This window comes from Mesitornis unicolor, unplaced genomic scaffold (assembly GCF_000695765.1).
Source record: "Mesitornis unicolor isolate BGI_N332 unplaced genomic scaffold, ASM69576v1 scaffold6694, whole genome shotgun sequence".
Taxonomy (NCBI): domain Eukaryota; kingdom Metazoa; phylum Chordata; class Aves; order Mesitornithiformes; family Mesitornithidae; genus Mesitornis; species Mesitornis unicolor.
Window position 1 is genome coordinate 3,464 of NW_010177950.1, and position 27,368 is coordinate 30,831.

At 37.3% G+C, this 27,368-nt stretch overlaps 1 protein-coding gene across 1 annotated transcript in view; it reads left to right on the top strand.

Moving 5' to 3' along the window:
- Positions 1 to 6,214: 6,214 nt before the first annotated feature.
- Positions 6,215 to 27,368, top strand: part of LOC104538918 (glycine receptor subunit alpha-2-like) — a gene marked incomplete at both ends in the record, with an annotated part of 69,854 nt that continues 48,700 nt past the window's right edge. Inside the window, 3 exons of the mRNA XM_010182286.1 lie at positions 6,215 to 6,297; positions 7,394 to 7,531; positions 9,871 to 10,085. Coding sequence (XP_010180588.1) covers positions 6,215 to 6,297; positions 7,394 to 7,531; positions 9,871 to 10,085 — 436 coding nt within the window. The remainder of the gene's footprint in view (positions 6,298 to 7,393; positions 7,532 to 9,870; positions 10,086 to 27,368) is intronic.

Genomic DNA, 27,368 nt, shown 5'->3' on the forward strand with positions numbered 1-27,368 from the left:
AACAGCAGTACCTGAAACTCCAGCCTGCATCTCACATTTTGCCATAGTAGAGAAGGCTGCACTTCTCTAAGCTTGACTTCAGCCCATTCCCATCTGACAGAAATGAAGCTGTAGAACATGACAAATATTAGAGAGGAATTCCAGGACTCTGAAAAACTAAGGGGAAAAGCAGACAGTTTGACTGTTCCAGTTAACAGGACAAAGACTGTAGACTGTGAAAGTTACCAGAATTGACATTCAAAATGATGAGTCAGGTCCCTGAAAAAATAATGAGATGGACTACAAAATGAAAAGCCCTTAAAAAGAAGAATGTCACTGTGATTATTTTTGTGTGACCTTCTGATATATGAACAGTGTGTGTGCCCTTCTTTCAGGCACAGATCACCCAAGAGAGAGGAGCTGGGAGGAATATAAGGAAATTTTAGATTCCTCTCCCTGTTTCAGTGCCAGTAGCCAGAATGGCATTTGCTCCTGTGTCATGTGATGCTGTCACGGTTGCTGTGCAACTCCAACTCCCCTGCCAGTTTAATGGGGAACTTTGTCTGTTGGTGCTTAGGTAGTATTTTAATGTTATCTCAGTAGCTATAACAATCAGGATTTTAATCTTCCAAAGAGAAAAAGTTCTGCTGAATATATTTTTACATTTATTGTAATCTTGGAGCTTTAAGAAAATTACCAGAAATCTTGCAATTCATGATAACATCTTTAAAACTGGAAATGCTGAAAAAAAGTCCCACTTGTCTCACTAAACCCAACACTGTGGGCTTTGCACAGGTATAAGACTTTTCATGAAAGTGGCACATAGCCAATGTTAGTAGTGACCATGCATGTACTACTTGTATTCTGGTATCTGCAACATAAAATCCTAGATTGTGAAGCCTCCTGTCCCAACAACTAAGCTGCAGATGGGTGTAGCTTGAAAGAACAAAGAGATAAGAATAGAAACAAAATGTTATTTTTGATACCATGCCCACTCATGGAGAGGCATTTATTGTTATTCATGCTTATGAGGAGATAATGCTTTTTTTGGGAATGGAAGGGATTTGTATCCTTATCTCCATGACTAGTTAAATTCCCAACAATACTTCTATACTTAGTAAGATATTTCTCATTAGAAAAAAATAGTGTGAGGAGGCTGTTTTTCTGTAGCCTACTCACAAATTACCCCACTTGTAGGATAATTAATTAAAATTATGTTCCCCTTGTCGTCAGATACCCCGCATTGTGATCCACAGGTTTCTTCTCTTGTGGGAGCAGTGTACTCCTCTGGGGCAAGAATTATCACTGAGATCAAGAGAAGTTTTGGGTGAGTCACAACACACCAGGCTAAGGCATGATAGCTGCTTGTGAATAAGTGGATTAGAGTGCAGTTTAATGGTTGCTGTAGTTTAGGCAATACGTCAAATCTCAGTTAAAATTAGATATTCTCTTAAATGTATTCAAAAGAATTTTTGGATTATGTAATGTGTAAACCCAATTCCCTAAGGGTTTAATATGATACTAGCAGTTCTTTACTTCAGTTTTGTGTTGCAGACCATTCACAAGCAGTCCGTATGTGTAGCATGCTGAAGCAATTTTGCAGTGTTGTGAGATTACCAGAGCAGTGGCATGATGGTGATGAGCATCTGCATTCAAAACCTCTAAGAGAAAGAATGGGATTGGAGATCATCTTGAGAATAATCTGTTTACCAACATTTTACGCCTATTGAGGTTTTCTTGTATTAAAGGACCTTACCCTCCATTGATGGTGCTCCTCTGGGGAGCAGGTGTTAAAGAGTGGACTGACCTCAAGGCTTAATACCCCAAAGAGAGGTGGGGGTGGGATTTGGCAGGATCTGGGAAACAGGAAAGGAAGGGAGAAAGGGTACGAGGACAGACTGAGATGCAGAGGGAGGAGACTGGGCTGTGGATCATGTAGGTGTCTCTGGAAGAGATGTAGGGTAGATGGACAGATGTACGAGGAGGTGGGGAGGGTATGTCCAGGGCCAGAGAAAGAACAGGACAAGGGCAGGAATGGGTGAAGGATGACTAGGACATACAGTGTCTCATCCTCACCGCTGTGCTCAGGACTTGATGGCACTGTATGTCGATACCTGTGAGCTCACTTGGCTGCATGTGTGTGTGTGTCACCCTCTTCTGCTGGCTTTTTCTCGGAGGACTATGGCTAGCTACAGCTGCTCCATTTAGGACAGCAGACGTGGCTGTGTTGAGCTCTGCTGCTGGCCCGTCTGAGGGGACATCTGCTTCCACTGGAGAAAGCACTGACCTTGCGAAACAATGTTCAGGTGTTAAAGATCACCAGCATGACGGTTTCTGATTAATAACATGTGGTCAGGCTGTTTATTTTTTCTAGGAGATGCTTTATTCTGGCTTCTGTGACAAAGGATGCTACAGCCTGCAGCACTTTTGCTTTCCTGCCTGCAGAAGTGGGAAATACAGACCTCTAAACAATGCTGCAAGGGGGTGTCTGGGGTGACCAGAATTTAAACGTGTTTAGTTGGGGTGGGAAGAGAGACAGCCCGACAGCCCAAGTCTGAGTGATTTCTCAGGACATTCTGGTTGAACAAGGAGCTGAAAGAGGAGGGATTCATTGAAGTGTTGGTTGAAAAATCCTAGTGCTCATTTAACCTTGAAGGCATTTAAAGTATCAGCAGATGCTTCTCAAAGGTACTTACCAACTGTATGAGGGAAACTTCAGGAAGAAGGTCCAAAGTTTAAGACAGGCAATGCTGCCCTGGAGTTCTTGAATCACATCCCTGCCTCCTCCTGAGTGTTGCTCAGTAATGTTATTATTTTATTTTTAAATTATTTTTGTCATAGTGCCAGCTAATTGTTCATTCTTTGGTTTCTGGCTCTGATTCGGCATGTAGTTCTCTTCATACTCTATTTGCATCTTTCCATTCTGCATTTTTGATTCCTCCTTGACTGTGGGATGGGTGAGGAAGGAGTGAAGGAAAGAGAGAAAGTTTGCCTCTCCTCTGGGGTGGTTTGCTGGCCCTGGCTTTGTGCCTGAAGTGCTGGGGCACTGGAGACATGACTCTGTCCTACTCCCTCCTGAGCTCTGTCTGCTTTGCTGGAAAATATAATGTGCCCAACCCCAGAACTCTCCCTGATTGAGCTGTGTGACCTGAGCCTGGCTAACAGAGGGTAAAAGGTGTTGAGGTAATTGAAGACAAAACCAAGTCCTTAGTCAGCTTCTACTCCTTTCAGCTTTACAGGTTGTTCATAAAACTCTTCCCATCAGTGTTTTATGGTGCTATATCACCCAATCTGCTAATTCATTTCATATGCCATGGTGGCCAGGTGCCTGTAAAATAAAATAAAATAAAACAATAAAATAAAAAAGATCTTTTTTATGACAGTTTATTCTGTTTTATTAATGATTAAAGTATTCATTGGTGTAGCTGCCAGTTAAACTTCACTTTATACCAAATCTTCAGGGATCCTTCTTGAATTTGCCAAGTGTGAGGTGCATTTTTCTGAAACATTTTCTGTCATTGACACTGTTATTATAGGCAATGTGGGTAGCTACATCTGTCTAACACCTTCCATTTCTGATCCTATTTCCTTATTAATATAAACATACAAGCAATGACATGGCACCTGGCTTTGGAAACACTTGCAGGATTGTATTTATACTGAAAAGGAGTGAACTGCTATAAATTTGCCTACAACCATGGACTTCAGTGAAGATACATCAGATTTCAGCAGATGAACATTTGGCATGTCGTAATCTTGTTGAAAATCAGCGGGTCTGTATACCAGGCAGTAAGTGTTGGGTTCAGCACTTGCGTTACTCCTAGTAAAAGGGATTACAGAGGCAAAGAGGTTAACTATGAATGATTACTCAACTGAGATGAACAACAAGTAGAGGTAAAACTATAAGGGCATGACCTCTTGAGCTAGCCTCGTCAATACAGTGAATAGAAATTATTTTCCATTTGTCAGGGTGAGCAGAGAATAATTTAGTATTCCTGAAATACATGGTTGGTTTGGAAAAGAAAGAAGAGATGCCAACCTTTGTGTGAACCAACACAATGAGCACTTTCTCAGCTTATCTCCAAAATAATAATAAAAAATCATGTATCTATCTAGCATCAATGGAGACAGATGAATTTTACCCTGGGAGGCTTGAAATTTGCAACTGGATGTATTTACTTTCTCAAAAGTTTGATATTAGACCTCTCTGACCATGTATGTAGTCAGCCCCCCAGATCCTTTGAAGGTTTTGAGGAGTAGGAAGGAATGAAGTCAGTGTCCAATACACATCTGACAGTCAGTAAAATCTGAGGGGTGGATAGATCATCCCTACTTCAATGAATACAAACAAATGACATATTTAGAAAGGCTGCATTTGTGTAAAGGCATGTTTGAAATGAACTTAAAACATCTAAGCCATATTTAGACAGTGACTGGAAAGAAGGAAGAAAATTTGATATATCAACAATTCAGAAAAAAAGGCAGAAGCAGTCTTTTGTTAATACTGGGGATTAGCATTTTAATGAGCTCAATCTTTAATGCAGGAAATTACCTAGTAAAAATGAGACTAGTTAACATTTGCAGGACACAACATATTTAAATGAGTAAAAGGCAGATTTTCAATGACATTTACATGTCTACTAGATATGATTTTTTCTCTAGATGATGAATTTTCTTTTAATGCTTATGCTATTTGCTCCCAAAGGTTAAATGGGAGTTTATTTACTATGATGGTGTTGAGAGGACTACTGGGGTTTTTTCTTCATCTCAGTGTACTTCACTATCACAAACAAGCTATCTCTAATTTCCTGATATCACCTTGTACACTGAAGACTGTGTCAAGAGGTGACTTTCTCTAGGTAACCCATGGGAAGGCAAAAGCAGTGATATTGAATGTAATTTTTGATAAGACTGAGACCATTTTGATCTCAGTTATTTAGATATCATCTTGTCATAGTGATTTCATGGCAGGACAGTAGGCTCAGTCAAGCCATCCCCAAAAGTTCACATAGAGAGGAAATAGACTGAAAAAGCTTGCACCAGCTGTATATGGTGAGAAGTACAAAATCACCACAGGAGTCAGAGCTTATTGAAGTATTTCTCCATAGAAATCACATTTGTTTATGGGAAAATATACTTGCAAGGTTAGCAGCTGGGCCGTGGGTTCACTAGCATAATTAAAAAATTATTCCTATTGTACTGTGTTAAAGTTTCAGTGCATCTTCAAATCAGACAATCTAGTTCTCGTCCTTGATGGTAAATGGGTCCAGAAATTTTTATTTATTTGCTATCTTTGTGACAAAGTGATGTTTTGTGCTGAAGGTTATCTGAAATTAAAATGATATATGGCTTTTTATATGACTTAAACCAAAGCCTTAACAATTCTGTTTTCCAAAGCAGCTAGTTGTTTGTAGTTATGTTATTCCCGTATTTTGGTTTATTAAAAATGGTTTCTTCTTCTCGTACAAACAAGAAAAGAAGTAAAGCAGAGTAGAAGTCTTGAAACAAACTTCAATCAAATGTGAAAAAGTAAACTGAAAGTAAAAAAAGAAAGAAAGAAAGAAAGAAAGAAAGAAAGAAACTAACAAACAAACAAACATTAAGAATATTCCCATCCAAGTAAAAATATACTTTATCTGGGACAATAACAACTGAAAAATTAAAAAAGAAATTTAGTTTGTATGATAATGTTCCTTTAGGCTTACTTTCTTCTATCTGCACTCTTTATCTTTTAATGCTATGTGATTCCAACTTTTACTGTATGGCATTTTTTTCTTTCTTTAAATGCCTAAGTTGGAAATGGGTTTCACAAACAACAAAAGCACTTTGTGTTGAAAAAAAAACCCACCCAACTGTGGTTGTTGTTTCCTTCTTTTTCTTTTCCAAAACAAAACTTAAAAATGTGTCTCTCATGATCAGTTGTTTCAGCTTTTGCATTATTTGGGTTCAGTATACATAAAACATCCACTAGTGCATTAGTGCTTTTCTTGCTATATTGATGTTGTCTTTTCTGACCCTGTTCTGCTCAGCCGAGACAGCCAGTGAGTGCCTGGTTTGCTCACTAGCTCTGTCTTCACAGAGCTCTTGTCCTTAAAAGCTCAGAGGGGAGGGTGAGTCCAACTTGTGAGGTGTAAAGTTTTGGTCTTGATCCTTTAAACTCTAAATATGGGGCTTTGGGTAAAACCTGTAGATTTCTAACAATAGCTTCTTTTTTTCTTTTCCCCTCCAATTTTAGGCTTACTTTAACCTTATCCTGTCCAATGGACTTGAAGAATTTTCCTATGGATGTACAGACATGTACAATGCAGCTGGAGAGCTGTGAGTGTCCAATTGCTTTATCTGTTGAAGAACAGGATTTTTACCATAACATTTGATGGTTACATAGTATCTACATTGTTGTATTTTTGTGGTGAGACTCAATATTCTTATTTTGTAAGGGAAAACCATGAAGGAACAGTGCTTTAACTGTCCATCACTGTATCATGCAGGTCCCCCGTCTCTGTGCCGATCCTGCTGCCTTCCTTTTGCCCCTCCTGGTGCACAGCGTCTCACCCATAGGGTCTGAGTCACTGCCAGGGATAACCACAGCCAAGCTGGGTAGGAGAAATTAAATTTCAGGAAAGAGCAATTAGTACACAGCCAGGGAGTAGCAATGTCTGATCAAGACATGCTATGGTCTTCATAAAAATGGAAGAAACATGCCTAATGAAGCAGAGGTCCTATAAGTACATTTATCCTAGTAAGCTAAACACAGCCAAGGCATGGACTTGTGTACTGGCATGCACTCATCGTATTTCGTAGCTGTCTGTAGACACCTTGTTTAAGTGCGCCAGCACGGAGCTTGTTTAATTTACTCTACGAAGATGTAGCCATTGCAGTCAAAAGACACTTCAGTGAGTCAAAGCCTCCCTCTTTCCCATTCACATCTCTCAGTGGTAGGTTCACAGGTTACAAAAGCGGCAGGGTTTAATTTTTTTTTGTAAGAGCCCAGCATCCTGCAGTCTAGAAATATATGTTTTGTTGGTGCCTACCAACTGCATCATCAAAGAATGATGAAAATAAAGCAAAAATTATACTGATACATAGGCATATAGAAATGTCATTTCAGTTGTAAACAGTATCTTTAGTTGGTCAGCAAAATTATTTTTTAGTGGCAAACCAGGGCAGTATTTCAGAACATAACAGTGTTACTTGTTGCTCTTAATAGAGTAATAGTGTGGTAATAGTAACTGGTAGCTAACAATAGCGACAGCAATAGTGCTGTTGTTAATCAGATAGTTTAAAAGCATATTTTAAAATATAACTAAGACAACATGTATTACAATAAAAGACATATTTCTCAGTCACAGTAATATTTGCTTTTTATGTTTTCCAGTCAATTACCACCTAACAAACTCTGATTACTTTATTGTAGTTGGCTACACAATGAATGATCTGATATTTGAGTGGCTAAGTGATGGACCTGTGCAAGTTGCAGAGGGTTTAACCTTGCCACAGTTTATTTTGAAAGAAGATAAAGAACTTGGTTATTGCACAAAACATTACAACACTGGTGAGCATTATTCTATTTTCTCTATTAATTGTTCTAATGGTATCTATTGTCAATTTGTAAAGCAAAAAGATGGATAATATTTAAAAAACATTGAAAATAAAATTTGATTCTGTTACATTTATTTTTAAATCTGAAAAAATGAAATAATCTCCCTTTTCTTTTTGTTTGTTTAAAAGATTTTGTTTCCAAATTTCCTTTAATTTCATTAAATATATTGTAATACACATATTTTAATAGCCTTAAAGTCTTTATTGAATTTAAAATCTTAAAAAAATCATAAGAAATCTAGTTGTTCTGATTTCCTTAAAATGAAACTTTTAAACAAAAGGAATGTTTTCTTAAATATTGATTCAGCACTTTTAAAGTACTGATTTTTCTGAGCTTAATTTATTTCTCCAGTATATCAAAATGCCAATGAGGAAAAATATCAGATTTTCACCAGCTTTTATGTGCGTTCTAATTTATGAAATGGCATAATTGAAGAGACAATGATTTCGTTGCTGATCTGAACACTGTAAAGACATGAAATGCTGGGAAAGTAAATGTTTGCTTAATAGTGTAATCTTTTCCCTATATTTGCTATTTTGAAGTTTCAAATATTGTCTTGTTTATCTTTAGCTTTGCAGAGCAGAGAGAACTCTGTTATAATTTGGAATTATCTACTTGGAGTTTATTTAATAGGGACAGCATTTAAAGAACAGTTTTCTGGGTGTTTTCTGGGATTAGATATAATCCCTCTCATCAAAAATAGCTTTTTCATCATTGCAGCCTAAGAGCCAATCTGGTTGCATCAAATACATTTGTTTCACTCTGTAAAATAACGTAATGTGAGAGGATCTGTCTCTGCCAAAAAGAAGTCACATTCAGTTCTTATGAAAAGAAAAATATTAGTTTTAATCTTTAGAAATACAGCTTCTCATTTTGAGGCCCAAAGTGCCAAAAAAAGGAAAACATTACGACTGCACAGTCCAAGACTCATGGAATGGGGGACTACTGTGACTTCTCATCTTTTCTCACACTTAAAGGGGATAATCGAGAGTAAATTCTAATAGACAGAGCTTACTCATTTGTAATTTGACTGATACAAATTTTAGCCATTTCCCAGCACATAACTCAAAATCTGAATAGGTGAGTTCATCTGCTTTTCTAATTACTGTCAGATTACCATCTTGCAGGGTCAAATATTGAAAGTAAGAGAGTGGGGAGAAATGAGGAATAGCTTGCTTGTATACCCACAAAGATTCCCCACCAAGGGTAAAAATACCAGTTAATAGCTCCCTTTGCATGTAATTAAACAAAATGAATGTATAATTACCAAAAGTGAAATGTATGTGGCCTGTGCAGGGGTAGAGAAAAGCAGTATTCAAGCAAAAGAAAACATTATGTACAGGCACCCACATTGCTGTCTTCTCTGTAGGATGCTCCTTCAGGTTTGCTATGAAATTAAAATGTGGATAAAAGCTGTATTATTCAGCTTTTTCCTCCTACCCACACTACAAAGCACTCTGTCTGGGTTGCACTGCAGGAATCTGGAGAGCGTGTGACAGACTAGGCTACTCTAATGCTACTCTGCCATTCCTGGCCACCCCACACCTTTGAGTTCCCTTCTGTAGGGGCAGACTGGTCAGGATCAGTTGCTATCCAGGTCTCAAGATCTGTTCTCAGGGTCACAGGTCAGGCCACTCATACATAAGCTTCTGTTCTGTCAAAATATATGATTCAGTTCTTCTGCCCTCCTCTCAAACTCCTGTCCTCCACCATCCCTGTGGAACATGTAACTGCTGTTTGAAGAATTACTCATATCCCACAAGAGATGGCTGTGAGTTTCCTGGAGTTAGACTTTTGGCAAAATTCAAAGTAGGCTTTGAGTTGATTCATCTGTGTGAAACAGTGCACAGACACGGGGAAATTACATGACCAGAAGGAGAAGGGGTGTGTTCTACCATAAGACTGTAAGACTAATTGTTTACAGTTTGTTTAAGCATGTTTGCTGATTCTCATGTATTTAGAAAAGCAAAATGCTGTCCTCTTTTAATACTAAGCACTAAATGTGAGGAAAGAAAAGTGCTATTAAAATTTGAGAAAATAAACATTGTATTACATTTTTCACAGGTGAAACAACCATGCTACTATTCATTTTCTCAGTCAATGTGAAGCAGTCTGCTTCAGGGGTCCCATGTGTCTCTCAAGCTAACATGCAACAAATGGCTGACTCACATTTGTGTATCAGGACCTGTTTTTAGTATTAGGTTAGGAAACAGGCCAGGCATCTAACTTGTGTTCAGAAAACAAGATAAAACTGTGCAAAAAGCATTTATGAAAGTAATTTCGTGTTCTAGGAAAGTTTACATGCATTGAAGTCAAGTTTCATTTGGAGCGTCAGATGGGATACTATTTAATCCAGATGTACATTCCTAGCCTGCTGATTGTCATTTTGTCCTGGGTTTCTTTCTGGATCAACATGGATGCTGCTCCAGCTAGAGTCGCACTGGGTATCACTACAGTTTTGACAATGACCACACAAAGTTCAGGATCGAGAGCTTCACTCCCAAAAGTAAGGAAATAATTGTATACCACTGATTTGTTATTAAGAATAAATATTTGTGCTATTTTTGAAGTTTCTTAAAGACCTGTGTAAATATGCATCTTATAAGAATACAGTAGAAAGTGGTAGCAGTGTGGTGTTAAACTGTTGCAATACACTTGCATTTGAATTAAGGCAAATTTCTGCAGGTTTGCTGGACAGCTGGAGGGTTCAGAGATAAGGATTTTTAATAAGTTTTTACTAGTTTTGGCACTTAATTTTCAGCATTTAGAAGCCACATTTTTCTGAAGTATTTAAGTACTTGACTGGATTTCTGAAAGGACTTTCATGAAAATTCTATCTGACTTGGGACTTCATAAACTCTGTATGGTCTTTTCTAGACTGTTAGACTCTCAAATATCTTGATGTTTCTAGATACGACACTTAGTCTGATGGATATATAAATATATAAATGTATAAATAAAATATATATATAAAGCATGTATAAATCTAGGTTTCTCTGGAGAATCTTTCAGTGAGGAACTGCTGATGTCTTTGCTTCACAGCAGAATTTGTCCATGTTCTAATTCAAGTGTCACCTGCAGATTTCTGTCCTGTCTACACACAGAAATATCCTTTTGCTCAATCTTTGTGGTCTTTTTAACCCAGGCCAGATAATGTAGGTGGTCTTACAGATTATAGACCGGATTCTTTGTTTAGTCAGGCTGATAGCTCTTTTCAGCATGGGCACAATCTGAATGCTTCTGCTGATAGCATTCCCAGCAGAATTTCATGTGCATGGTCAGGCTTTGTAGAATTTTCAGGAAAAGAGCTCAGAGGGAGATCAGTTTACAGCAGTCTAAGAAGTCACAAGATACACTCCCTGAAGACTCCTCTTTACAGCAGTCCAGCATCACAGGGACTGGGATCATAAAACCACTCTAGCAGCAATGAAAGCACAAATCTTGACTATTTGCACAGATCACGATCCATTCCAAACAGCATGTTGTATTTTGTTCTACTTTACCCTCAGTATCACATTAAATCTCATTCCAAATACTGTCATTTGTTCAAATGGAGCATATGTAGGACAACTTCAAAAACTGCACAGATTGTGTTACTCTTCTGTTGGTAATGAGAAAGCATCACTTAAAAATCTGGTGACTACAACACTTGGTTCAGCTTCACTTGTTCACTTGAAGTTATGTATAATTTTCCATGCAAAGTGAAAGTCTTTCACATATTAACTCAGAATTTCAAATTGATAATTTCTTAAACATTCATTCAGACAATTCAGTCAATATTACCAAGTAAAGACTCTGTAAAGAAAGTCAGCAAAGAGATAATCTTGGCAAAGAGCATGCAGGCTCTGTAGATGGCAGATTTGGAGTCACCAAAGATTGTATAGATGGTACAACAGGATTCCATGCTGTTATATTCTGAATTTCTTCCAACTTAACCAGCTTGAGAATTAGAGGTGGTACAATCCCTGTAGTGGAGATTTGCACCCACATTTCCAACTGCGCAAACATACCCTGCCAAGCTCTGCAGTGTTAGTATGCCCGAAATGCTGAAATGTTTCTCCATTTTGCATTCTGCCTTGTTGGAGTAGAAAAGTATTTGCTGGACAGTTTTCTGGGCTTCTGCTGAGGGCAAGAATGGAAAGATCCAAAATATGTTGACCGTGGCAATTTGATTAATGGTGAGGATCTTCTCCAGCCTCAGGATTAAATACATTTATCTCAGCAGTTGTCAGAGAACGGTGATGCTCTGGCCCTGCTCCATCGTCTCCTAGCGTTTTCTGCTGTGTTCCTTTGCCAAAAAATAGGCACTAAGGAAAAGTACCTCACCAGAGTCCAGCACACTTATGTCTGTCAGGCTACGTCTGGTTGCAATTCTGCTGTGTGATTCAGCAGAGCTGCACTTTACAGCTTTCGTCTCTATGTAAGTGAGTTAATCCTCATGGGGGCTTTTAAAGGAGCACCAGTTGACTTAAAAAAGTGATTCTAAGTAAATGTTAGCATACTTGCAAGCTGATTCCCACCTCGGATGACTCAGGTGCCTGAAGAAACATGAGACTGACCAAAACTGAAGTGCTTCAAAATACACTTTGTGTGCACGTATAGCCATGTATAGCCCTAACTGTCTGCTATCAGCAGTATCTGATTCCTTTCACAAAGCAACAGCAAGCTTTTCCTGCTGTTACTGGCACCTAGCTATTTTAAAACCTCATCTGTAACTTAATACCAAAATCATATTTCTTAATAAAACCTGTCCAGCTGAAATGCATTTAGAAATAAAAATATGGAAATAATTGAATCAAGTCAGAGCTAAATCTGAAGTCTCAAAATGGCTCTTTAAAAGGAATGTTTTTCTAAGTCTTGTCTGCATATTGCCAAGACATAGGAAGTTAGGCTGTCAATAAAACATCCATTTAAAAATTGCTCCAAGCATGAATATCTAACAGAATAGGACATGACAAGAGGGTTATTTTTGCAAGAGAACTGAAAAAAAAAATTGCAACTTTGCTTTGTGAAAGCAGCCTAGATTTCAATAAAAAGTTATATATTTCCCCATCCTTCTTGATGTCTTATTCTTATTAACACACATATATAAAACTTAACTTTACCTTTAATTCACCCACTGTCTCATGTCAAGACTTTATTATTATTATTCTCAATTTTAGTAGAGCTTTATCACAAAGAAAAAAACAACCCAGAACAACCAAAACTCAAAAAATCAAAACTCACCAGGTTTAAAGGGAATATTTCCTTTATCTTTTTGAAAAGGCAAAGAAGAAATGCAATGAGAAGATTCCTGATTAGGTTTTCTTGTCACTTTCCAAGTTACTGTCTAAATTATGAAAGTGGTACTGTTTAGAAATAATTACCTACATATAGTTCTCAACCTTGGTATAGGATTACATGACAGAGTTCTGTTTACTTAAAACTGCTCTTTTCCATATTAAAAACTAATATTCATTTTGATACACAGATTTTATAATGGCAGGTCACAGAAACACGGATGTTAGGCATTCAGTTGTTGAAAATTAAACTTAAACTTGAGACTGCTGAAAAGATGAAAAGGAGTGAAAAGCAAATTAAAGAATGAAATTAATTCCAGCTGATGCTCATGCTTGCTGCATATAAGAGAAACATCTAGAAAGCTTCTTCCAAATGAAATGTAATTATATTTATTTGGTAATTTTTTGTAGCATTTTTGTGAAATTAGTATTTTCATAGTATTTTGAAATTTTGGCTAAGAATATAGGGCCAAATTCCAATATCGGCAACATACTAATAAAGAAATCAATATGCATTTCCCCCCCCCACTCTTCTACAAAGATGATTCATTTGTTACAAAAAGTAAGAATAAACCATGAAAGAATTTACATTCCAACAAAGCTACTATTCTAGAGAGAAAGATCGGCAGTGCATGTTTCAGAAAGCAGAAATGTTCTCATTCTCTACAGTTTTAGCATATGCTGCGCAATACTCCGTCCTGCTTCCTTCATGAAATAATGATTTTCTGTATGGAGAGTATCTGCAGAGGAATATTCATCATGATCTCAGCCTCTTTTTTTAGCAATGAAATTATTTTGTTTGTTACAGAAGACTAACGAGGAGTCTTGTGACCAGAGTTACCCTTACTGGCTGTGTTAGGGAGGGGTAAGCAACTCGTCCAGAAAGCTGTCGTCCAATAGCCTTCCTCCAGTTTGGCTAATCCATTGCTCTGATGGCCAGGGATGGCTATCCAAAATAGCAGGGTTAGTATAACCAGTTTCCCTTCCCACACATTCATGTGTGTAAGCCTTAACCACATCTGATACTCTATTTTCAGATTTCTCTGTTTGTGTCATCGTTACCCACTTAGAACCTTTGGCTAGATAATTATTTGTGCACCCAGCTACTCCAGTAGCTCTTGCCACAGTCATTTGAGCAGATATACTGGTTGCCAGCAGGGTGGTCAGCATGACCACACGTCCACAGCAAAACCCTCAGGAAACTCTGAGCTTTCTATCTGAGTCCTGTGCACAAGTCAAGGGGCTCTCTTGCACCTAGGGATTGCTGGACTTCTGTGCAGAGAAACTCTATGGCACATAGATCAGGAATCTGGTGTAATCTACCCTTCATTGATGAAATACTCAGCATGTGTTTAGAACCAATGCCTTTTGCAAGTATTAAACCTCCAGCATAAAAATGGCAGTATGTATTCATCCAAATAAGAACTAAGGAAAGTTTGGGCATCATAGGGAGCACAGAGACATAGAATATGTCTCTATGTATTTTATGGTCCCAACTGTGTCTAAACTGGGGGATTAAAAGGGAAGATATCAAGGTACAATAGTGCAGCATTGCTGAGAAGTTAGAAAAGAGTAGTTCTCTTCAGAGCATAGAATGACTGTTCTTCTGCTATTCTATTTATTTTTAAAGAACTTCCCTTTTGTTGAGACAACAAAATCAAAAGTTTTAAAGCAATTTTGAAAGGCATATTTGAAAGAATCATGAGTTCTCTGCTGTGTTAGTAATTGGGTATTTTTCAGATTGCTCTTTTCTTAAAACACTTATATAAACCAAACCTTAGCAACAACAGTCCAAGAAAATGAATTACATTTAATGACATAAAGCAAAACATTTGAGGATACTTTAAGTCAAGTAAGTGGTAGCAACTGTATTTTACACAGTTGTATAGCATTCATTTTGTGTTACTTTAATGCTCAGTGCTTAATGAATGCATGCTCCTTCCCCAGGGAATAATATGTGCAGGAAGAAAGTCTCATTCAAAGCTTGCTGAAACCTCTGAGAGTCCTTCTATTCACTTCATTTTGCTTTGGATTACTAAATGCATTATCAGATGAAATAAAAACATTATATTCTAATAGGTGCACAGACTTGCAAAACCAAAGTCAATGACGTCTATTCCCTTTGGCAGTAAATGGCTGCTTTTATTTGTTGACCACTATCCCCAGCATTTTTGGAGACTTTTCAAGATTTTTGGGCTTCTAGCAGACCAGTCTGAAAAAGAAACATTTCCTTTTTTGAATGCCAAAAGTTATCAAGTAAAGAAGCTCCAAGAATACAGCATATATTTTATTTTGAATTAAGGTTAAAATAATGCCATAACAGAACTTAAAAAGAAAGGAAGAAGTGAGGAGAAATAACAATAAAGAAAAATGAATAGATGCTGTTATCAGAGATTATATTATTCTGTGCTCATTTGTTTTGATAGGAAGTAGAGTACATAAGGTGATAGTTTACGCTTTCATGTAAAAAAAAAAAAACAAAACAGAGAGATGATGCATTTTGGTGCAGCAATAAGGTAAAAAAATAATAAAATAACATGCAATGGAAACAGTTTTTTAACAAATTACTTTTTCTCTAGTCTCAGGATCTGAAGAGGAAATATAGCAGTAATTTAGCAATCATGAGAGATGTTAATTGGCACTTGGCTTATATGGGTGTCTAAACACTTCACACACTGCTTAAATAATTAAGTAAACCCTATTTTTATTAGATGTTTATGAATTCCTATTGGAGACCTGACGGTCCTAAAACATTACCTTGATATTTAATATGCCTGCCCAATGTCACGTATTTATGTATTCTGATAGGGGAATTGCAAACAAGTTTCTGCTTTTAAAAAATTTGTTCAGGGGCCCTGAGTGGATTTAAAAAGAAACATGCTAGTGGTTGTCAATTTTCTTGACCATAATAAAAGTGAGCATGCACTGCCCACTTAAAGTCAGGCTGCACTGCCAGGTAACCATGCGGATCTACTCTTCAGTCGTGCCTACATGGAAAAGTTTTAGTACCCACTTGTTTTGTTAATTTCTGATGTTCTTATATAACTTTATTTTTCCTTCTCCATTATAGTTTTAACATACAACATATATTCCTTCTTTTACCTATAGTAAGAGAATCATGAAACTTGCTTTAGCTTTTTTATTTTTGAGTTTGGCAAATCTAGGAACAATTAAATTTTGTATTCAGACAATGTTTTCAATACCTATTGTTATATTCCACACAATATTTGAATCTGATACAGACATCTACACTACATAACAAAGGAAATCACATAGACTGAACCTATTTTTCAACAAAAATGTTCCAAAATAAAGCAAGGGTCATAAGTAAGTGAGCATGTGTTTGATTACTGTGACTTACTGAAGCAATTACTGGAGTACAAACTGATTGTGACCAAATACAGAGTTCTGTGTGTAAAATAAGCAGTCCTACAAAATACTAGAATATGAATTCCTGTTTTAAACAACTTTTCATAACTTATAGTTCCAAAACGGTGGGTTTTGATTCTGCTTTATAGTTTTTCACATTCCATTTCTTTATTCTTACTTCTTCCCGATTTACTTACATTTTCTCATGAATAGTTTTAGGCAAGATATTAATGTGTTTGTGCTTGAGGGCAAGAGTGTGTTTGAACTGCAGTAGATCTGGTACATGTACCGAATGATACGTGATGTACCAGAGATAACTTTCTAGCCACTTCAAGTATCAATAGCACTCTGGTCACGTTAATACCAGCTTGAAGATATATACTTGGCCCTCACGAAAAGACTGTGTGGTGCCAGAAACTTCTCTGCTGCTTCCAGCTGCATCAGTTTGTCTTGTAAAAGATACTTTACCTTCTTGAAAATCCTGCTTCTTTGAGATCTAGGTAGATACTGACACAGCTAGTCTATGCAGTTACAACTTCACTGGGAGCAGTATCTCAATTAAAACAATGCTGGATGAGCTTCAGCACAGTTATCTATGCTGTGATTATACATCCATTTAAGGAAGAAATTTTTTTTCTTTCATTCCACAAACATTTCCAGTTCTGTAAAATTGAAGATTTTGGGTCTGCTGCAAGGGTAAGAAGACAAAAACAAGGAGGATCCATGCTTCTTGTGAGAAGATTGGAAGGAAGAGGAATGTAGATCTTAAACTGAACACCTAAAGGTGTTGCTAGAAATAGCCACATTATTCTGTTTAGCATGGCCTCGGAGATGAGTTGTTCTGGTCAATCTTTGGATCTTAAAGTGGTTATGTAGTGAAATTCTTGCTGCCCTTCATTCTGTGCAAAGCTGACTGACAAGATACTGACTGGCTAAAAACTAATACATTTGGTTCTATAGCAGGTTCTACTCTATGAAAGTAAAAAATCTCAAAAAAAACCCTCCAAAACCAACACTGAGTAAATCAGTCACTTTTTCCACTGTACTAATCTAACCTTTAAAGATTGCTTTTCTGTATAATGAAGACAGTGGTATTTACCGTACTACAAAAAACTGTAGTTACTGCCATGCGTGACAGTTAAAAATATGTGGTAAGATGTGTCTGAATACCTCTGGGATGTAGTTTGAGTACTTCTGGCACTTTCTCAGCAGGTTTTATAATGCAGTCATCTGGGAGGGCTGGCATTCGGCGGAGCCTATTTCAAGCATCAGAGAAGAGTTGAAGTTATTGTGCACACCAGTCCGCCCATTGTTTCATAACCCTGGCACGGTACTGGGGCTCTCCAGCTTTGTTGGTGCACCCTCCAGGACTTCCTGGCAGCTTTTAGCAGCTCTCTGAGGAGCGCTCTGTGCTGCTTTTTCACACACATAAGCACTGCAAACCCACTCTGAAGCAATGACGTAGACTGTTGTGGTTCATTCATTTCAAATAATTGCAAGCCTTGACTCTATTAGATCATCTAGGAGTATTACTTACGTATATCTACTGTTAATATTTCATTTGAAATAATGTTGAAGGGACCCCCTGAAGTCTGGGAAAAACACTTTCATTTGCAGCGTACCTTTAGGCTACCGTCTTTCAGTCTGAACATCCATGCACACTGTATGTGCCTGTTAAGGCAGCTGGGCCATTGACATCTTACTCCCAAAAAGTTTTCTTAGACTTATAGTCCAAATGTATGAACCCCATTTCTTGAATGGCAGGTTTTTTTTAAATTGGGAAATGTTACTCTGGAAAAAAAAAGTTGATATTGATGTCTAGAAGTATTAACTCCTTTCTCTTCTCTCCCTCTTCTCCTCCCCTCTGCCCCTTGGGTCAAAGAAATCAGACAGAGGCAATTTACTTTTCTTCATGGATGTGTCAAACAACCTTCTGAAAGAGGAGGAACTAAAAGACCTAGTATCTTGCTTTTTATAGTTAATATCTGTGATACAACATGACTATGACTTTAATTTGCCAGTAATGAGGCACATTATTTGTTGTAGTAACATCAGCTTTGGAGATGAAACAATTCTAAACCAGACATTGGCAAGAAAACAATATAATTTGTTTTTAAGGATTGAAAATATTGTCATGCGTACTAGAATGCATCACTTTCCACAGATCCTTAGTAGTGAAGTTTAAAACCCTGATGAAGTAGTCTCTTTTCCTCATTTTTTCTCCTTCCTAGAAGCTTGGAGTTAATTGAGATATCTTGCCTCAAAAAGAAGAGAGCATGAGAGCAAAGAGCTTTGCTTTCCAGTAGCTTGAATTTAGGCCTCCCTGCCTGTGAGAAATAGACACAGTGTGCTCTCTTGCCTTGTTCTACCAAAGGTTAAGGCTCTGGAGAATAGAACCTGAACTCTCAGTATGTCTGGAGAAAAACTTCAGTGACTGAATTACAACAGGAAATATAAGATACAAAAAAGAGAGAACACATAAAAGTTATTCTTCAGTACATGTATTCATAGAAAAGATAGTACAGTTATGTTATAAATAATTATCAATAATGACACTATTATATTGAGAACATATCAATATCTGCCACATGTGGAAGAAATGATTTCTCTTAAAAGATGGTTTACTGAGGAGGTATTTCATTGATAGAAATGATTACATTTTAATTCTCTTTTCTGCAGAAGGGCATTTTCCTTTGTGTGTGTAATCAAAACACTTTATTGATAGATTTGTACTAAAATATGGTGAATAGCACCACTTTTGAAATTTATCTATGGTCAGAAGGCATTGATGCCCATCCTTTTATAGAGCATGATCAGCTTAAAAACCTCTTAATTTTCCAGGGAACCATGTAGATGGTCACAGCCAGCAACGAGAACACCACCCTCCTGGAATGCACCACTCTATGCTTGAGCATGCTCTGTTCATCAAAAACCCTCTTACATGTTCTCTTACAGTTTCAATATGCATGGAGCTGACAAAGAAAATCTCAAAAGTTAAGACAGTGAAGCAGCCCAAATGTCAGGATTATAATAAAAACTCTTAGTGTTAGAAAGTGTGTTCTGTTGCTTTTTCTTAGTCAAACAATCAAAGTGCTCACTTGCTTTTTTTTAAGGAAGCCGTAGTTGTCTGACAGGATCTATTTTATGAGTTTGTTGGCTGCATTTTGCTGTCTCCTGAACCTTCTAGCAGAAACAGAATCTGCTCGGAATGAAAACAAAATCCTGTCACTGGGAATGACTTGAATTAAAGCATTGAGATGCTCAGGCTTTACTGCTGCTGTTACTTCTTACCAGGGCTCCCCAAAGTCAAGGATGACAGGGTTATGCTATAAAGAGAACAGTGCAGAACAACTCAGTTCTGCATATATCTACCCCTGTATGTGAAATAAAAAATAATTTTGCTTTCATGTATCTCAAAATGGATAAAATACTACTCTAGAAAGCAATGTAGTCTTTTTTTATGTGTTGTTTTCTGTATCTGTCCCATTTAGTGAGTAGGAAGAATAAGATATAATTATTCTCTTAATTGGTTAATTATTCTCTCTGAAGGTGGTTCATTTAGTAATGGTGTAGCATTGATTTTAACTTGGTTGCATTATCATTTTAGTAAAAAAAGGAATGAAAACTGTATTTTTAAAAAAACATTTTTCTAGTGCTCTGTTAGAATGGGGATAAACACTGCATTGCTTAAGCTAGAAGTAGTATGTTAACTGGAACAGGAGGCAGATGTTTTGCAACAAGACAAAAAAGTGTGTATTACACGTACTTCCAGGCAAGACTTGTAGCGTGGCAAATAATTTCATGATGAATTGTTTAAAAATAAAACTCTCTCTGTGAGTGCATCTATAAGTGTTGATTAGCTTCTTACACTAATGAGGTTTCAGTAAAAGCTTTTCTCAAATTGAAAGACATATCTAATTAAAGGACTGTGGATGGTCTGAATACAGGAACCGCACTTCATAGCAAGTTCATCTGTCCAGTTTCATTCATGATTTCCACGATTAAGCTGACTAACTCCAGATGTATTTCCCTCTCAGTTAAGGAAAGGCAGCCTCAATAGCAGCTGTTGACTGCAGCAGAGTTCAAAAACATCTTACCCTGCTCCTCTGTTTGCCATCTGTGAAACAGACTTCTAAAATAAAACCTTGCTAGTGCTAGCCATTGTCCTCATTATTATTTCTTTTTAATTCATATTTGTTTGAAATACTCTTCTGAAAAGCAACTGAAAATCACCCTGAGGAGAGAATTAAAATAAATTTTCAGCTATAATATTTTCAGCTTAAACCAAATTGCTATTTTCAGCTAAAATGTAATAAATAGTTCTTCCTAATTCCTCTTTGTCTGTGTAGTACACATTTCATTAGATCTGGGCTTCTGCAGCGATATACATTTTAGATGGGGTCAGGTGTTTTCTTTGAGGATCTGCTTTTTGTAAAAAAATGTCCCTTTGTTGAAGCTGTGAAAAGGGTGCTTTAGAATAATATTTTCATTTATTGGAAAAATTTCCCAAACTATTGCTGCTGACTTCCAACCCCCACTGTCTGATTTCTCCAAGCCTTCTTTTCTATTTTTGAAAATGCCTCGCTACTCAAAAATCAAAAGTTAATCAATCCAAAAAATATTTGAAAAGTTTGATGTGAAAATGTAAATGATGGAAGTCATTCGACTGACATGATTTAAACAAAAAAAGAAGAATTTGTGATTTATGGCTTTTTTAACATTTTCTTTTTTATTCTAATTTAGAAGATATTTCTGAAATGTCAAAAATCATCAGAGAAGGGAAAAATCACATCCCACTCAGAACTAACATTAACTGAGATACTGGTAGACACCTTTCAACTTTAAATAATATTAAGAGTTCAGAGAAAAATTGCTCTAATTAAAACCTTACTACAACCACAAGACCAAGCTCAGGCACTGAAACACTTTTCTACTCTGACTTCTAGAAGTCATAGATATTTGTTTTTCCCAAGTCCAGAAGGGACGATGTAGCCTCCCAGGATAACACTGTTTTTTGCATCCAATTGCTGTTACGGTTTTGTTCTCTAAATACTCTATGTTTGGCTTAAGTATGTCTTAAAAGTGTGCAGTCATGCTTCGAAAATGAAGTTTGGAAGTTTATTTCAATAACTGTCCATTCACACTCTTAAAAGGAAAGTGTGTTTAGGGGCTGAGGATTCTCTGCTTCACCCTGCAGACAGGGATCCTTGCTGTGCATTTCTTATTTGGTCTACAAATGCTTTCCAGACCCAGTGTCTTTTCTCATTCAAAAAATCCCAAGATGAAGTCAAGTAACCTCTTGTTTGGTGAACTAAACAGATTGAGCTTCTTTTATCTTTCAGTCATACAATGCTTTCTTCAGCCTTCAATCTTGTATCTTCCTCACTGTGCCAATATCATGTTTTTTAAATATAGCAACCACAACTACGCTACCGTGGAAACTCTTAACATAGCTTTCTTCCCCCTCCTCCTCCTCCTCCTCCTCCTTTGTTCTTTTTTTAGATTCTGTAGTTATATTCACCTTTTTCCCATAGCCTCACACAGTTGATACTCATCATCAGTCCCTTTCAGTACCACTGGTGGTGTGCAGTACGGTTACCCTGCCGGCAGATGTGTCCCTATCATTAACTCCAGCAGCGTGACCTGGTACTGGTCTCTTTTCACAAGCATTTGGTTTGGAAGTGCCCAGTAATCTTAATTATACTTTATTATATACCTTATTATATCATTGTTTGTAGTCCTACTGTTCTTTGTTTCTTCTGACTTTTTTCTTACTTTTTCCAGAACTTTTTTTCCTATTAATTTTCTTCTGATTTTACCTGACATTTAAGTGTTTCCTTTTTTAGTTTGTTGTTTGTTTTTTTTTCAGTAGTAATGGCTATTTCTGCTTCTGCTGTAATTCCATAAAGGGTATTTAAAAAATTGAATGTATCCTGTTTGATGGTTGTGCAATTTCAGGCATTTAAATCTTGAACTTTTGCATGGTCGTAACATACTTAGTGTTAGTAAATACAAAAAGATTTGTGACAATCTGTGCTTATGTCATGTAAGGTAGGACAAAAGTACTGCTTTCTGAATACCCAGCTGATTGTAAATGGTTAATTTTCAGTGGGAGGAAACTTAAAAAGGAAGCTATGGCTGAATACGTCAGAACATAAATAAGGAGAAAAAGGAGGACTCCAAAATGTTTCTGTGACTTTTCTTGCTGTTTGTGGACTAAGAAGGTATATTGAGAACTAAATTGAAATAAAAATAGAAAAATTAGATTAAATTGAGTAGTAACTTGCTAGCAGTATCAGACATTGTTATGAAAAATTGTAGTTTATGCCCATCTAGCCAGTTTAATAGTGATAGAGTCTAGGGCAGCTGGGAGAGGCATGACTGTATGAAAGCCTTCCAAGTCACCAGCCAGACAAATAGTTGACTGGGTGCATGGGTCAGGAGAAGTAAGAATTGGTAAGAAGTCAAGTTCGTGCAGCATCAAATAGAAGCAATGTGTATTAAGACACAACATATAAAAGGGAAGCTTATGAGTTTTATTAATTGTGAGACAACAGAGTTCCAGTGGCAACATTTGCCTTAGAGGAGAAAAAGCTCTTCATAAGCAAAGCTGCACAGGCAATAATTTCTAGTATCAATAAAAATGAATAAAGACAATGATAAAACCAGAAAAAAAAAATTAGACTTGCTTTTTGATTTGAGAAACTGTAATAATGTAAAGAGTTATGTTTCCATTCATGCAAGATAAAAAATGCACAGGAAAAAGAAAGATCTGCTTAACATATGAGCGTAGGGGAGAGAGAAAGGAGGAAATAACAAAATGCTTAGTAGTTATTGCTTCAAATCAACTAGTGATCTACATGCACTGAAAACAGTCATATGTAGCTGTATGTAGAGAATATGAATAAAGGATTATTTTTGAGCTGTAGTTTGTAATAGCAGATCAAGGAAAGAGTAAAGTAGCCCATAATGGAAAGTAATTGTGTCCCATTTGCATTTGCATTTCTAAAGTTTTCTGGAGAAAGCTAGACTAATTCTTTCTACTTAGACTAATGATGGCTACTTTATTATATGCATCTGTATTTCACAACCAGCTAAATCAGAAAGTAAATATTGTACTTGTAAGCCTGCAGTGAGATCCAGCTGTCAAAACTGAGGTGGTTGAAAGCTGTTTTAGACTACTTTTCTTCTTCTGATGCTCAGACACAAGGTATGTCAGGTGAACTGCTAGTTTCAAGTGCTGACAAGGAAGCCAGGGTGACCAGTCTGAAGTGGTGTGAAGTAAATCCAATTCCAAGCACACAAAGTGAAAAATAGCAACATGTGCATAACAGTACAGAAATAGTCAAAATATTAAGCTCGCTCTATTTTCCAGATAAGTGACTATATAAGAATCTTACCTACTTCTACTATTTATGTGCGATTAAGGTCAAACCTGTAGTAGTTATGAAAAAAAATGATGTTTTTACTCCTCATTCTTTTATGCGTGCAGTGCTGACACAGATTAGAGTGAATGAATTGTGGATGAGGTGGTATCCAAACCCTTGTTTCATTACAATCTGTTACACATCTGTTAATCTTTAAGACAAGTAGGTTACGGGAGATGATTCTAAGGCCCTGGATAGAGTCACTGGGACTGCCCACAGGGCATAATTCAGTCTCCAGTACCAGTTTTACTGGCAGAAAACTGCATGAACACAAAGACTTAGTTTGCCTCTTGGAGCTGTAAATTAGAAAAGAAAATTGAATACATACAAAGTAGAAGTAATTGAAACAGTAGATATGTAACTTCACAGTGTATTAAAAGAAGCAATTCTCAGCATAAACTGGCACAGAGTTCTGTGCATTCTAGGAGGAAATCACAGAAAATGACTTACATTAGTTGGTCATTTCTTCAACGCAAGCATTTCTAGATAAAAGTGATTTAGGCATTTAAAGAATGATTTGTCATCAACTAATCTTATAAAATCCTCCTGGGTATAAAATGGTCACATTGCATACTGACTGGAGCCAATATTGGTCTTCTTGTGTCAGTTTGAATGATATAGCAGTGGTATTTTTCCATTTATGCATAAGTCTGCCATGTACAGAGCATTTACATAATGCTCCTTACTCTATGAGAGCTCTGGGTTGCATTTCTTGACACAGTGGATTTTCAGACCTTTCTGGGTGTCACTGTGATTCTGCATGTTTGAAGGAAGGAGAGGCAAATGCAAAGCACATGCCAGACTCAGGAGATATCTCTCCCTCTGCGCAGAAGACCAATGCTTGAGTCTAGTATATACTGTCAGAGCTTCTTACTCGCTGGGGTCAGATTTTATTTGCTATTTTTTTGTGTAAATGCATTTAGAGTTCAGAGCATGAACAAGGTTACAAGTGTGTCTCAGAATATAATATAAAATATTTAATTGAATGCTTTGCTTTAGTGTGCCCAACAGGCTACGTGGGGAGATTTTTAAAACCTCACAGAAAACAAAAAGCTGAGCTTTCCTGGATGAATTTTCCAGTATTGTCAGATTTGTGGATCTCTCCTATGTGTTGAACAAGCACACACCATGCAACTGAGATCTGATTTCAGAGAGAAGGCTAATTAATTTAAGTTATTTAAACTGACACAAATTCTCTGGCTAATTTACCTACTGGAGACCTTGTTTGAGCACATACATTTTTTTAAGGAAAAATATTGGGGTTTGGGTTTGTGTTGGTTGTTTTGTTTTGTGTTTTTTGTTTGTTTGTTTTTAAATTGCATCAAAAATTAGTAGATAAATATATTCTTTTAATGGAAAGTTTAGGGTTTTTTTCTTTCAGATGATTCAAAATCAGAACATGCAAGAAAAGCTTGAAGTGTTTCCATTTGGATGCACTGTTGCAATTACTTCAGGAAAGCTTGGAATCACTTGTGTCATACCCCACTTTCTTCTGTGTCCTTCCCTTACCTTTCAGATGCTTTGCTGCCTCCTATAATGCACTTCTGGCTCCTTCCAAGAGAATGTATTGCAGGGCATATAGTTTGAGCTGACAGAAAAGCCCATAGAGATTCCAGGAGAACAAAGAGCTAAAGCATACACCAGTAAATATGTGATAGCCTTTCCTTATTGAATGATTTTTGTTTTGTTCCAAATGGAGATGCTGACACAAGTATGCTGTTGTGTGCGCTCTTCCTAGTTCCAGGGATTAGAAGGAGGCTGTTGTTACCATTTCAACACTGTTCACATAATCACTTATAGAATCATAGAATAACAGAATCATTTATGTTGGTAAAGATGTTCAAGATCATTGAGTCCAACCATTAACCTAACACTACCAAGTCCACCACTAAACCATGTCCCTAAGCATCACATCAACACACCTTTTAAATACATCCAGGGATGGTGACTCAACCACTTCCCTGGGCAGCCTGTTCCAGTGCTTGACAAACCTTTCAGTGAAGAAATTTTTCCTAATATCCAATCTAAACCTCCCCTGATGCAACTTGAGGCCATTTCCTCTCATCCTATCGATTGTTACTTGGGAGAAGAGGCCTACCCCCACCTCGCTGCAACCTCCTTTCTGGTAGATATAGAGAGCAATAAGGTCTCCTCTCAGTTTCCTTTTCTCCAGACTAAACAACTCCAGTTCCCTCAGCCACCTCTCATAGGACTTGTGCTCCAGACCATTCACCCACTTTGTTGCCCTTCTCTGGACATGCTCCAGTGCCTTGATGTTTTTCTTGTAAAAGAAAGGCCTGAAACTGAGCACAGTGTTTGAGGTGTGGCCTCACCAGTGCTGAGTATATTATGTGATTTGTCATTTCCCTGTGTTGTCTCTTGGTCATTTCTACAGTCTAGGATCCTAAAAAAAACAGGAAGTTTTTCTGATTAAGGAAAACACTTACATGAAACCACAAGTTCCCAATATGTCCATTTTGTGGAGATGTTTGCTCTTATTTTATTCTACTAGATAAAATTCAGTGCAGATCTAAAACTAGCAGTGGTCTGTACGTTGCACCTTTTCATATGCAGTTATTTAAATCTTCAGTTGTCATTATTTGTACATGAATTTGGTGACAAAAGCAGAATGTTTTGTAGTTTACATTTTCAGAAATGGATTAAAGTGCAAGAATTTTGTGACAAGATTAAACCAGAAGTGAAATTCCATTTTAGCTAAGAAGCAAGCACATCCTTTGCCAAATGCAGAGAATGTTTCCCGCCTCTAAGAATTTTATCAAGGATATTGTACATGTTCAACACTTCTGCTTACTGCTGCACCACAAAAAGCCTTTAACTATTTTGCCATTGCTGCTAATGTCCAGTAACAACAGGCAGATATAAGAGTAGATGAGAGCAATGCAACTGGGATTTGAGTGTTAGAATGTAATTGGAAGAAAGTCATTATCTTGCATCCTTTTTGCCTTTATCTGTCATTTCTGATGCTATGAACTTGGCTGGAAATCTGCAAATTGGTGATTTCATGCAAAACCAAAGCTGCCCTGGAAAAAATGTACAAAGCAATCTGTCCTCATACTGTTCATGTCACTTGTAGAAATTAATTTGAAGTGAATATATTTATACAAATGTTTCCCAACAGTCACACATCCTCCCCCCTCCTACCTCTCTTCCCTCCCACATAAGTACACTTCATCTGGAGTTGCCAGGATACTGTGAGAAAGGCTGTTTTTACAGGCCTCCCAGCTGTGACAAGGTACAGAAGTGTGGTTGCTTTGGAAAGGGCCTCTCTTTGAAAGCTTTTCACGTCTTGCTCGGGAGATACGTATCAGAGATGAGATATGGGAGGCACCTCCATTAGTGCTCTCTGGGTGAGGCTCACGAATATGTGAGGATACACTGGAGCACGTGCTTCTTGAGATCTGCTCCTTCCAGTGTGTTGTTCACATTTGTCTCAGTTAAGCATCGCTAAACTTACCTGGCTTTTCTGGCTCTTGGAGAAGCAGCAAGGAAGGTGCTGACTTCAACCACTCTGCCCTCCAGCAGTGCACAGAGGTCCAAGTGATTCTCTGGACCTGTGTAGCCAAGTACCCAAGCTTTCTGTTGAAGAATAGGGATTTTGACAATATTGGGAGATTTTTTTTAGCACAATCTTATTTTTTAATTTGAAAATACTGATTTGTCAAATTGAGAAAAGTTTCCTGGGGCCAGGATGAT